Here is a 14,701-nt window from a genome sequence, read left to right as displayed (position 1 = left end):
CAGTGAAAATTACAACGTGAAAACATACTCCAGAAATGTGTAATGGAGTGCAATAGAGGGACACTGATCCATTCATCCAGGTCTCATGTCCACAACTGTGCCCAGCTGGCTCAGAACACTGTATGTTAGCAGTCTGTAGAGTTCAGCTTATAACAAATTTGCAGATAACCAAAAAATTAACAAAGTAAAGATATCAATAACTGCCTGTCTTTGTTTTTATTATTATTAATTTGAAATATTTAATAACGTCAAGCAGATTTTATGGTTGCATTTCTCAAAAATGTCTTTTGAACAAGCCACAAGGAACATAACTGAATATGCTGCATCAAGATGATTACTATAAATATATATATTACATACTACCAACTTGTCTTGGCCTGGCATTGCAGACTATTGAAGCTTTCATTGTGCTGTGCATTGTGTATGATTGTTGAACACTGGAACAGAGTAATTAGTCTAGAAAGAAGCTGTTGCTTTTCATGTTAGGGACTAAAAATCAAATGTTTACATATATGCTGCCATTTCAAGGTGAAGTCACATCTACATATGTCCAGAAAAACACATCAATCTACCAAAAGAAACAAAAAAGACAAGCAAGATACTTTTTAGATAGCCATTTTTAAGGAGGAATTTTTGGTGGACTTTTGATGGTAGACAGCGGTTGATGGTAGACAGCGGATGCTGTGTGAGAGGCCAATGCAGTGAGTCAGAGTGAATTCTTGACCAAGGGCAAAATTACTGGGCTACTGCCTGCTCGGCTCACCCCGTTTCATTCACACAGAGCTTCTGAAGGAAAATCCATTTACTCATGAACAAACCAAACTTTAATCACCACCCTGATGTTTGAACATTGAGCCACAGCTGTGGTTCCTCAACATTGAACATATAAAGACAGAGGTTGTGTGACCATGCATGGTGAGTCTTCCTTCAGTGAACCAACTTTGAAACTGTTCAGCCTCAAATAATAAGTACAACTTGTAATCTCATAAACATCACCTGAAACCAAAGATGATCCCCCCATCTTTTATTCATACTTGTAACTGACAGCCTGCACATTTCATAAATGAACTTTAGGTCTGAGCAGTGAGTTTAGTGAGAAACACTGGGAAAGTAGGTGGTCTATAAAGGACTGGTGGAAAAATGATAGAGTGAAGTGCCTATTTTCAACTTCTTATATAAAAAAATGGAAATCAATCATCACAGAACACTATGTCCCTTTTCTACTGGGCTTAATTCCTGTCATTCTGTGATCTAAACCCAGAGGCAAGAACTCCCACCAAATATATAACCATTATTAATGAATATTGAGCCCTCTTGGGAACTATTACACCACATTCATTACATCCACAAGAGCTGGACAGATATGGCAGAAAGGCCTTTTTTGGCCAATATATCAGCACATTAGTAGCTCTCAAACAACTGCCTGTATGACACTTCTAGAGGAAGCATGAGGTTTGCAAGTCATAAGACACAAGAAGATACTTGGGCTTTGTTCAGAATGCAGACAAATCAGATTTGTTTCTCAAATAATATCTTTAAAAGACTGTTTCCACTTTGATTCACAAGTTATCAGATTGGATTTGTGTGCCTAGACATCACCAACCTATCTGCATGGGTCTGCAATGGTAACACTGTAGTCAATAAACACTGGTGACATGCAGAAGATGAGAAATTGGGTCTAGAGATGCATGATATTGGATTTTTGCCGATATCCTTTATTTTTCAGACTATTATGTACATATTTATTCCACCTAATTTCAGAGAACATTAAATCTATCTTGTTGTGAAAGTAACATATTTTCTTATTGTGATGGCCCACTAGCAGATGCAGACATAAAATACACTATTTTCTGCTTTTTTTGCTGTCCAGATTTTCTAAAATTAATCTGAATATGCCAAAAAAAAAAACATATTTGAGCTGGCAGTCTGACCAAGCCATTAGACAAATAGTAAAGAGCAAACAATGCAGCACAGTGCACTGCAGCGTTTCAGAAGCTCCAGTCCTCAACAGTACAAACATCCCATTGGAAGCACTAATTCTGCTCTATCCCACCTAAAGGTCAGTATTACCAGAGTGTTTCAAAGGCATTTTATCTGTTCATTAGCTCAGTTAGGATCACAGTGAACAGAGCCCACAGAGCCAAATGGACTTAACAGCCTGCACAAGCCCTGAAAGAGTAGCGCCTGACTTATGACTTAATAACAATTATAAGCGTGTAGAGGGGAAAAGACATTGATTCCAGAGAAAAGACACACAATATTTCAAGCACTGGCAACCACTACCTAGATGAAAAAATAAATCAGTAGTCAGTTGCTATGATACAGCGCTGTATATGCAAAAGTCCTCAATTGTGTGCTGTAAACAACAGATCTTTACAAATGACTGAAGTCATTTGGCAAGAAACTGCAGTCAGGTACTCAGATCTCCAACTGTAAGAGTTAACATCTACAGCAGAGACCGTAAGCTTTATAATTGTGTAATTCACAATAAAAATACACTCAAAGTCAGGTGCTCAACACTTCAAAACAATACTCAAGTATCAGAACTGAGCATGGCACAAAAGGCAGGTTTTTCTATAATGGTACAAAAGACTGTAAATGCTAGGCTAATGTTACATAAGAATGTTAAATAACTGACATTTGCTGGTTGGGTGAAAGTTGTGTGGTTGTAATATGGTACTGTTCAGATATGTCACCAGTGTCATCAACTTTGTTTGCCAGAAGAACATGTAGCATTTAATTCATTTTAATTTACAAATTTATACAAAAGTCTGTGTATTAGCCACAGTAAAAGTTGCCCCTAAAAAATAAAATCAATTCAGTTTAAGTAAATGCTATATTTAGAATATCTTCCGAACTGCAGTTTCCAATCAGAAAAGGCTGTCTGAAGGCAGGGTAAAGCAGTGAAAATATTCTCTGATATTGATTATAGGTGGACTTTTTTTAGTGGCTGAAATACATTTTGTTGCTGACCCTGTCAGCTATGCTGCTCACTGGGGGTGTGCCAACTGGCATCTACTGTAGCTAATACACTGACTACCTCAGTACCTCATACAACCCCATTTCCAATAATACGAACTCTCCCTTTAAGCCATCATGAGACCAATTACAAATCTTTCAACAAGTTTATGGGTTTCCCTGTGCGTCTATAAATTGGCCCTCAGTCATCAAAACTTTGAGAACCCCTGAACTAAATGTTAGTGATTTTTATCACACCCTATAAAGAGGACCCATGTAACACCTTCAAATGTGTGGTATATCCTTTAAGCACTGATTATACAGCCATTTGTTGCACAGCTGATCCAGTTCAAGGGAATCGATGGCAGAAGATGCAGACGAGTAAACATCTCGAACTTTTCAGATGACAGCGCAACTTGTAGTTAAGGCTGATCAATACTCAGACTGACTATTTATTGGAGCGTAGAGCCACTGAAAAGTGAGGTGACAGAGGCTTGGTGAATGTGTCAGAGTCTATCTGTTGCTGTGAAGGTGAATCAGATGAATGCCCTTATTGGCTTACCTCAGTGGGGTTACAAGTGACGGTGCAAAGTCACACTAATAAATATTCATATCTTCTCATTTACATTGGATAGATCTCCTTCATCCCATTGGACTTCTGACCAAGCACGGTGAATGAACCAGAGACCGACAGCTGTTGCACAGAACCTAAGAGTAGAGAAACTGTAGGCGGCAGATTGTCCTGTACCTTTGAGACAGACTGACAACAATCAAAGTAAGAAATACATGCATATGAACTGTGAGGGCTCTGTCACATCCAGAGGGAAACCTTCAAAGCTGGGCTTGCCTGTTTGCTTTCATCAGTAGTCTACAACATCAGCTATGTGTAGCTGCTTGGCCTGTAATTTGAAGCTGTTACAGTGACTCCCTGAAAATATATTCTCTGTGCTATGCAAACATTAAACTGATGCTCTGAGCCTAGAGTGCAGCCTTTTTTAGCACAGAAACCCAATCCACCCTCACAGCACCACACCATTACCAGTGGAACTAATGAGTTAGTAAGCTGAGTCATGTGGACATCCGCTTTTGATCCAAGTACTTCAGAGTGAAGAGGAATGACAGATGCACAGATTTCCCATCTATACCTACAGTAAGACATCCTGCCTGTATGATTTGTTGCATCACAAGGGAAAAAGCACTTGTAAAAGATACAGAAACCACTTCATACCATAATACTAATAATATAAAACAGGCCCTGTTTGATGTTTTATTGATGCTTTTAGTATAATAGCTTTACAATAGCATGACTACATTTATTGCTAGTGTAGGAAATGAAACCACACCCAAGACTGTCCTCAGCATGGTTTAACCCTAACAACACCGGAAATGGACAAGGTAAATCCAGAGAGCTGAAGGGGAAGTGGAGCTTTCAGCCTCTGTTTCAGGAGTAACAAAATCTCACTCAAAATCTCATTGACATTTGTAATGACGCTAATAGCTAAAAAATGTGGCTCACTCAATATATATTTAGACAAGAACAGTAATTTTCAAGAGTTCCAGAGGCTAGAATATGACAAATCTAAGGATGTAATGTACATGTAATGTACTAGAGTGTGAGCCGTCAGTTTCTTCACTTAGCCAAGAAGTCTAGTTCCTTTGTCATCGGAAACAATGCCTTTAGAAAGCACCATATCAAAATTTATGAGAAAAGTGGACAACAAGTGTTAAAGAAGGCTGTTTTAAGTTGAATTAATTTACCATTTGTTTGTTGTTTTTATATAAGTTCACATTCAGGCCACCAACAATGTACCAAATTTAGGGGCTTATTGGCACATGGTGCCAGTGCTGAAAAATATTGGTGTCCCTGAGAGTATGTAAAGTAAACCTCAAGGACATGCTTCATTTTTTTTTCAGAGGAGAGGAAAAAGAGATTGCTGTGCTTTACAGAAGCTGGTGGAAGAAAAGTTAGGCCAGATGGGACATCAGGACTTCAGGAAGTAGCAGACTCAGTGAGGAATAAGGCAAAATTATGAATACTGAAACACTATCAAGTTTGCATTTATAAAAATCTAATGCTTTAAAATGAGCCACAAGAGGTCAACTTATCAGTCTAAAGTACAACAAATGTATCTACTCTAATATTATGTAATGAATCTCAGTCAGTGGAGGTTAACTGACAGTACCACTGACTTTTCTTCCATAGTCAGTTCTCTGGATTAAATGCCTTGTTAAACACCTGATGATAAACTTCGAGGCGCCTTTGTGAAGACCTGCCTGTTTGTGCTTGTTGTCAAGTGCCCACTAATGTTAACAACATGGCTGAGTCTTTCCATATTCCCCAGGAGTAATCACACATGCTTATGTTGACTGTGCACCATAATAGCAGCAGCAGCCAGCAGCACTCCATTAGGAAGAGCCGAGGGGAAAGAAATCAATTGGAGGGATAAGACTCCCCGGAGGGCAGCCAATTAAAGACAAGGGGGAGGTAGAGAAACTCTGACGAGACCCGAGGGTTTAAAAGTAAGACCGGCGGTCCTGGGCCTGGAGGCTTCGGAGACTCAGTCAGCAGCAGGGGACCTTAGTGGGAAGCAAAGCTGAGATTCTTCAAGCAAAGCTCCTTAAAACCTTACCAGCACTTCAAAAATCCTCTCATTAAAAGTAATATTAGTGATAATGAGATAAACGCTGTGATTGTTTTACAGAAATCCTGAGATATAATGTATAGCTTACATGTGCCTATTTTTGACTGCTTATTTCAAACTTTTACCAGTTAAACTTATTTTAACCGAGCCATTCGCTATGTTATAGTGTTAGAATAGTGTCCCTGATAGCAGGGATTTGTCAGTAGATAAAAAGAAAGCCAGGAGTCAAGCCCTCAGCAGTGTGTGGGCTCAGAGGCATACAGTACAATAGCCTGGTGGAAAATGCAGCAGTAACAACAAAAGGAGGCTTGTTATCGTGATAGAAGACGTGGCCGTTGACTGTGACAAACTGCAATCCAATATGTCACATAAACAGAGGGCCGATTGTACAGCTGTGCAGCAAGCCTTTTGTGACCACAGGACACACGACAGCATCGCCTGTACACTGCGAGCTGGGAGCTATAGGACTGCATCTATACACCAGACATTAAAATGATCGATGAGCTACAGAACCAGTATATTTTTCAATAGAGCCATTAAAGTTTTTCTTTTCTGAGATAAAACAGCAAAGGTGAAAATTATGTTTTCTATTGTTTTGTCAAATAATCATGGGATATGTGTCAGAGCAATGTGTTAGCCACTGCACACCATCATACTGGAATTTAGTGGAATCAACTAATATTTTCTCATTAATGTAATGTAAAGATATAAGTTTTAGTATTAAAATTAATTACAGTTAATTAAAATTTCTAGCATTTATTTGCAGAAAACTGAAAACAACTTCTAACTTGAAGTCTTTTGGCTTGTAATTATGAGTTGAATGAATGTATTGGACAGAGTTCAATCAACTCATAAATTAAGTTTCTAAATAAGTAGGATTATCATATTAGAAAACTTCTCAGCATGCATTGTTAGAAAGGTAAGATAATCTTTGTAAATGCTTATAGTTTGTGTAAATGAAGAAGCAACTTTTTAAAACTGTAAAAATGTAAAAGGAAATTAAATTTATTTTCCACCAGTGAGTTGTTGCCACCAGTGTTGGCTCAACGTTATGTCTTATTAATATTTTAATAGCTTAGATACTACAAGAAATAAATACTACAAGAAACTTTTCTATTTTCTTGAATTTGGAGGATCCTGTGGACAAAAACTGGTAGCATTTTCACTGCATAACATCAAAAATAACATTGTCTGAATAAAAGTCTGCTTCTTTTTAACTGGCTAATGTACTACTCACATTGTAAGTTTGCCTCGGGAAATGTAAACACAGCCTTGTTTAACCTGATTTCACAGAGAATCCTGGTGGAAGGCATTAAGAATAACTACAGTAAACAGCAAAAGCCAATCTTCTCACTGATGGTCTTATTTGCTTTTGCTTGTACTGGTCATACAGAGGCATCAGTGTTAAATTGAGACTGTTTCATAACCAGTTAAAACCACCTTGGAGTAGCTTTAATATAAAAGTTATTTAACAAGAAAAGTTCATTTGTTTTGAATCATGACAAAATTACCTCAACTTGTCTTTTCAAATTCAGTCAATATTTGAAGGCAGCCTGGACACTAACTTTTTTAAAATTAAAACAAGTTTATTTTTTACAGTGTATCAAGCGTTATAAATGTATATGTCTAATATAGCCTCAAGAACCAACACATTCTTGCCAACAATAATCAGCTGACAGGCTATATCTGCACTTGTATATATGCAGCTCTTGCTGTCCTGTTTTTAAGGCCACTGCTGACACTAAAAACATTGCATCATCCAAAATCTCTACTGATCCAAATACTAAATATTTACCTTTTATAATTATGTCATAGGAATAACCCTGTCAACAAGAGAAACCTTACATTTCAAGGTTAAAAACATTATTACACACACACAACACGGTGCAGGTGGAAATTTCCACATTGCCATGTTCTTGAGAGACATCCTGTTGACAGCAGTGCTGTCAACCTGCTGGATGCAAGCCTCAGTAAACTCCATCAAATCAAAACCACCTCTACCAAGAGCGTCTAACACAACGAAGATGACACAATCTAAAGTCACAATATAGAAGGGCATGTATAGGTCACTTACTCTCAAGTTTTAGTCTGTATGAAACAAAAACAGCAGGACCTGCTTGTATTGTAAGGACATGGAATAATAAATATATGAGGATGCTAAACAATGAAGGACTGCATAAACAAACAGCAAGTTGATAGGGTTCATTGTATACTGTACGTGTGGAAAAAGCCAGTGGAGGGATTCATCAGGGGTCCAGCTGCTGCATATTGAAACAGCTGCAGCCGTGTGTGGACTTCACAGCTGATGCTACGACCTACAGAGTTACTAAAGTCCATTCTCAGAGTAAATTAACCTTTTGAGATCAATAATAAATAAATAAACGCATGCTGACGTTTCAGTTGCATGGAGTCTTACATTTCAGAAGGACCACTTGAGTCACCTAACGGGACTATTTATTTATGTTTGGAACAACCCAACACTTGATGACAGCGGGGCTCTTATGAGGCTTTTTATGAGTCAACTGGTCCGAATTTCAGACTGACACTAGATATTGTCCTTTATGATGCTATCACGGCCTCTTGGATGCATTATTGAAGGAAAACAAAACTGGGTCTGAAATGACACCATCAGCATGAAAAACCACACTGGAGTGATACTGACATGCATCATCGACTTTGACAGCAAGCGTTCAAGAGATTGGACCTGATTCAGTTACAAGCTGCGCCTAAAACTGCAATCTGCAAGGCAGCTCTGCTTCGTTATGTGAATGGACAGCATCAAATGCTAAATGGATGGTTTGGATTATTTGAAGTGGGGTTGTATGAAGTACTTATCGATAGTGTATTACATACAGTAGATAGTGGTTGACACACCCCAAATTTGGAGCAGCAGAGAGGAGTACCGGCATCGAAGCTAGGCAATGTGCTATGGACAGAATCAGCAACAAAACTGCACTTCAGCCACTTTTCGACAGGACAGTATAAGTTAAGAGGTTAAATCCCTTGTGTGATCCTACTTCTATTAAAAAATAATAATAACAATGATAATAATAACAATAAAATATCAAGATAAAAAGAGTGCTGGTATCAGCAAATAGCCAATTTCATATAGCAGAATCTGATCAGAATTAGTAGAATGTGGATCTCATCCCTATCCAATCTAATCTTTTACAGGCACTGCAGCCACCCAATAATACAAACAAATTAACCGTCCAAGGCAGCAGTAGACCAGCAACTCCTGTGTTCTGCGAGGTAAAATTACTGATTTCGCCAGTTGGTTGGTTTGGAGAGAGCAATATTAGGCCTACTATCAGAAAAGGCTGCCTGGCAGTAAGATAAAGCAGTGAAAATATTCTAAATATAGCATACATTCAAAGTAAAGCACATTTTGCTGCTGACCCTGTTCATAGCAGGTCATTGCTTAACTTGTTGCACCGGTACTCCTCTCTGCTTCTCCAAACTGGATGCATGTCGACTACCATCTATTGTAGGTAATACACTGACTATGAATAAGTGCCTCATACAACCACACTTGAAATAATCCAAACTATCCCTTGAAGTCCTGAATAGACTGCGATAGCATCTGAAGATCAATAACAGCAGTGAAAGAATCTGCGCAATGAGGTGATCTAAGAGAGAACTAAACTAAAAGGTTATCTTTTGTACTAAAGAAATGGGTTGCAGGTCCAGTGGACATAAGATGGATGTTTCAGGTCGGGGTGGTGGGGAGGGGCTCAAAATGAGATGCCGTAAAATGTCAAGGATTTTCTTGATGAACACTGTCAGGTCAGTGTCTTCAAGAGCAAAGAGCATCACTTCATACTGGATGTGGCCTTCGCTCCACTCAAGGTTTATGACAAGCAGATTCAAAACTGCTAAATACAACCAAATCTGGGACAGACACAGCTTGAATGTGTAATTTGAGGCTTTCAATCACATTTTTCATACCAGAGGAGCCCCCTGAACCAGAGTGGGTGAACATAGTGTTTGTGTGGGTGCACCAAAATGCAGTAGGAGGAATTAGTCAAAGTAGTAACAGCATGTTTGTGTGAGGGGACAGGCTGTGTATGATAGAGAGATAAAAAAGAAAGGCAGAGAAGCATAGAGAAGCCAAGTGTCAGTTCAGATTTCACTGCTCCCATTATAGCTCAGACACAGGCCAGTGCAGAGGCCTGTCTCTCCCATGGGATACATACAGTCCTAACAACATACAGTGAGGTGGCACACTGTGGCAGCTTCATAAAAATGAGTGTCAGTGTCTGTGGGCCACTCGGATCATACTGTATCTGAGTGGCTCTATTGATTTTGCGTGGTGTTGACAGCGGCCCTGGCACAGTAGGGCACCCAGTTGGCAGGAAGCTAACAAACCACATTGTCCCAAGGGTGACACCTGTCCAACAAAGTAGTGTGGGCAGTGATAGCCAGTGATTATATGTTCCATTTGTACGATGCCAATCTCTCTCACTCATCCAGGATTCATTCAAATAGAGTGAAACGACTCAGAATAGCCAGAGGCACACAACTCCAAGAGTCAATACAAATATTTCAATAAACAAATACACAACAGTGGGTGACTTCTCATTTCCTACTCTTCAATTGCCAGACTTCTTTTGTCTACACTACTATGGAACTAAGGTAAAGAGCATGGAACCTGTGCGTAAAACAAGCTGTGGAAAGGTTAAAAATTACTATTACGTTTGATAATTGTGGTCCCAGGGTTAAACAAATTATAGAAAACACTTGCTGTTGCAGCTCTATGCTCTATACATGCAGCGCCAGTGACTTAATCAAAACACAAGTTTGATCTCGCATAAGCTTTGGCTGTATGTGCTTTTAGAGAGCACTTTTATGACAAGGAAATTCTCAGAGACCAGCAGCAACTAAAAACAAGATAAAAGAATGAAAAATAAGAATGATGGAATAAAAACGAGAATAAACAGTTCAAAATGGGAATAAAAGGATAAAAAAGAGTTACAAATACATTATTATAATTATAATAGAATAGAAAATAGAAATATTTTAGGGCTGCAACTAACGATTATTTTCATTGTGGATTAATCTGTTGATCATGTTCTTGACTGATCAATTGGTTACTTGGTCCATAAAATGTTGAAAATGTTGATCACTATTTCCCAAAGCCCAATGTGACATCCTCAAATGCCTTGTTTTCTCCAACCCAAAGACATTCAGTTTACTTAATCGTTGACAACTAATCAATGAATTCCATAATAATAAGGTTTTCTGCCAACCAGTTAGAATTAAATTATTATAATTACTATTATAAATACTTATTTAAAATATTTATTGTCATAACAAACTACAAATACAAAGTAAATGGCACGGTGGGGTTCAAGTGATGTCTGCTCATTGTTCCACATATTAGAGGAGAGGCACAGTATGCAGGCACTTGATCTCCTTTCCAAGTTTAGAGAATGTGTTTATGATGCGGAACAGATCCTTTAAAAAGTGAGTTCCCACCCGACAGCATTCCTACCAGAGGCTGGAGCTTTTCAGGGTGGAGAGGGATATGAAACATTCCAGTCTGCACATGCAGGTATGAAAGCTAAAAGGTAGGTACAATGTTTTAACCACAACAAAGACTTAGTGGTTAGTCACATGGCTTGGTAGCTTAATAATTTTTACATGGAATTAAATAATAAATAATCTCATATACAAGCGATGGTGAGACACCAACAATTTTTCAAACATGCTAGCTTAAACCAGATCCTATCTGAGAATGAAAACACCCGACCAAACACACCCTTATGATGTCAGGTGTGTCCAACAAGGCTTTGCTCAGGCCCAATGGAGAGAGCAGAGTGAGTCATGAGCTCGAAGCTGCATGTCAAGGTTCCTGGCATGAGGAGCAAATAGGCTCATCTGTATGTGACCTCAAACTGATAAGGGGAAAGAGTAAAGATAAGAATAAGTGATTCTGCCGCTGACAACATCGTACAGCAAAACTATGCCAGCAAAAGAAGAAGGAAAAAAAAAACAGCTAATTTATGACAAAAAATATTGTTCCTGCATATGAGAAGGGCTTATATAGACACTGATGGTGGCAATTAAAAGAAATCTGTAATATATTAATGAAACAAACATGTTAAGTTGAAATACTTACTTCTCTGACAACATTTGAAATTTCTATAATCATAACTTGTGTCATTGTTTGCTCTTTTCACATTGATTACAGTTCAAATTAATTACAATATTTATTACTAGGTGGTAGGTATCAATGCAATAACTTGGATGGAAACTTGAGTCTACCACATAAAAACAATAGAAATCACAATGTAACAAGAGGAAATCACTGTAGCTTCAAACTTTCCTCAGACAAGCCACAAATCACAGTACGATCAACAGTTGAGGCGACAGCAACAAAGAGAAGACATTGGTGCTTTTCTGCAGAAGCCTGTCCTACAAACCCTGAGCTAGTGAGCCGTGCTGACATGACTGGACACTTCCACACACCACCACAGGCTATGTCTGGTAAGCTCTGAAAAATCACTGCTATAGAAATGTACTTTGCATGTGTGATGGTGTAGGTGTGGTGCCTGTGAATGTGAAAGCGTTGGCAAAGCAAACATTTGCATGCATATCGCATTGTATTCCACTTCAGAAAACTCTCACACGCTAATATAAACCCACAATTCCAGACTAACCACTGCTACAGTGGTTTCCCAACCTCTTTTAGTGCTCCATTAAAGTGTAAGAGGACTGATAGAAAAGGTGTGGTGCCTTCTCTTATTACAGATGAGCAGTGATGACCAGCAAAGTAATATTTTGTTTTGTTTTTTTTTAAACTTTTTTTGACCTGGTTGATGTTTAAATAACATGAATTGCATAGCCTTCTCCAGACGTGATAGTGCCTTAGGTGGCTGTTAAATGAAAAACCACTGAATCCCCATATTAGAATCTGATTTCATCCCAAATAGATTAAACTATAAGTTCCCTGTCCTGTCCATCTTAAAAGAACAGTTCACACCAAAATCAAAAACACATATTTTAACTCTAGCCACTAGTGCTATTAATCTATCTACATTGTTTTAGTTTGAGTTTTGGAGATATCATCCATGGAAATGCCAGAAAAATACACTGTAAAAACTCAACAGCTTCGACAAATCGTGAACTGGTTCCTCACGATAATTTACAAACCTTGTTGTGAGCAGATTCATGTGGGAACCAGAGTCTTTCTACCGTCTGCCAACTGTCTGCATGCATTGACTTGTGGACAAGATGTTACAGCTCAGCTGAGGAGGATGCCATTAATGTTTACATCCCGCAATGTCAAAACAGCAGCCTCTCGTTCATGAGTAGATGCATGCTTCCTTTTGCACAGTGATACGGTTGGCAAACAGTAGGAAAAAAAAAAGATCCTAAACGCATTATTTTAGCACAAAACTCAGCAACTCACAGCAAAACAATCTATATGGTTAACTAGTACAACAAAGAAGAGGAAAAACATGCATTTTTTTTATTATAAAGTGAACTGTCCCTTTAAGAAACCATTTTACAGCTAATTTTTTTTCTTACATATTACTAGATTTTGTTGTCTATTTCTTAACAATGGGAAAACTGTTACAACATAGCAAATTGATCATTGTTGCCTTTCCTAGGGCTGACTTATAGTGAATGTTGGGTGAAATTTGACTACTTTGTCCAGATTACACTGGTGATCAGATGGCAAGCAGACCAAATGATCTCTGAGGGGTCCTCGGACCCCAGTTTGGGAACCATTGGATTAGACTGTAGGCATCGAAGGGAAGAGACAAAAGGCATTAGCTGTGGTGTAGTTAGCTTGACAGGGGGGCTAGCTGATGGTGATAGTGAAACACCAGCATTGGTTTTGTGCGCTCGTCTTAAATAAATCCGCAATGTATAAAAGCTAAGCTAACGTTTGCTGCGCATCATCAGCCTCTGCTAACGATGTATGCACAATGCTAGCTAACAATGCTGTTTAAAAACATACTATCACCTCGGACGGTTAATGTATCGATATTTTCTCCATCCAAAATCATACCTGGTCTAGAGGGAGATTGATAATTTCGCTGATTGGCTGCAACAGAGTGGATCCAGTGCATGATGCTGTCGTTTGGGTAGCCATGCTTGGTCGGTGTCCGTAAATCCTTTCTCTCTCCTTCCTCCGGTTCACTTCACTCCCCTCGGCTGCTGCTGCGATGATAAATACGCTGCCCGCTGCCGCCGCTGCTGCTGCTGTTGTTGCGACGGGCTGGACGGTTGTCATCCACGGCACACATCCAGCAAAGAGTACAAAACCGAAGAGAGACTTCACTGCTTGACCACTTTCCCTTTCGTCTGTCGGTCTTGTCTAGAAGGGATCCCCAGACCCGTGAAATATCTCGCGAGAGTGATCATCTTAACACAAACCATGATCTTTCTGTAATCCTAACCAAGTATTATCTGTCCCTAAACCTACCCGCATTTAATCACCTCATTGTCATGTTGTAATACACTGTTAATTGGTAAATTGTGCACAATGAATAAACAACCCGTACAAATCTCGCGAGGGTTTCTCACATAAAGGGTTCCCTTTTAAACACGACCTTGTCTGACACCCGTTTGGAGCACAATACGTCGTATGTTTAAGGAATCGTTGAGAGGGCCTCAAATTTGGCATTTTAATGTCGTGGTGCATGTAGTTGTTTTTTAATTAACTTATAATGTTGTTCAAACATACAAATGTATCAATATATCTTTTAAGAAATGAGTAAAGAATTTAACGGACAGTATAAAAAAAAAAAAAATCAATAATCTCACTGTTTTCTACATTGTATTAATCTCTTTTGTGTGTTTTTGCGACTGTGGTACATGTGTTTTTCTATTCAAATTGGGTTAATTTGCTTGTTGTGGATGTTAGCAGCCTGCTTTACTGATACAAACTTTTAAACGCGTTGTATTAAATTCCTCGTTTTAAGAGTTGTCTTAGGAACACTTGTGTACACTTGTGAGCCTACGTAAAAGGTTATGTCTGGTGTCAAAAGTGTTCCTTTTAACATGGAAAGAGATTACAAAAAAGTATCATGTATTATCTGTATCATGTTCAAGACATAGGTAATTCTAAACAATTCGAATAAATCGAT

At 38.7% G+C, this 14,701-nt stretch overlaps 1 protein-coding gene across 1 annotated transcript in view; it reads right to left on the bottom strand.

Moving 5' to 3' along the window:
- mboat2a (membrane bound O-acyltransferase domain containing 2a) overlaps positions 1 to 14,096 on the bottom strand; it is a 55,404-nt gene extending 41,308 nt beyond the window's left edge. Inside the window, exon 1 of the mRNA XM_084741905.1 lies at positions 13,621 to 14,096. Within this exon, the coding sequence (XP_084598031.1) occupies positions 13,621 to 13,845 (225 nt within the window). The 5' untranslated portion in view covers positions 13,846 to 14,096. The remainder of the gene's footprint in view (positions 1 to 13,620) is intronic.
- Positions 14,097 to 14,701: the final 605 nt, after the last annotated feature.

The sequence above is a fragment of the Lutjanus erythropterus genome, chromosome 18 (assembly GCF_056507025.1).
Source record: "Lutjanus erythropterus isolate fLutEry1 chromosome 18, fLutEry1.hap2, whole genome shotgun sequence".
In the NCBI taxonomy this organism is placed as follows: Eukaryota; Metazoa; Chordata; class Actinopteri; order Lutjaniformes; family Lutjanidae; genus Lutjanus; species Lutjanus erythropterus.
Note: the sequence above shows the minus strand (reverse complement) of the source record. Positions and strands in the feature narration are given on the sequence as shown.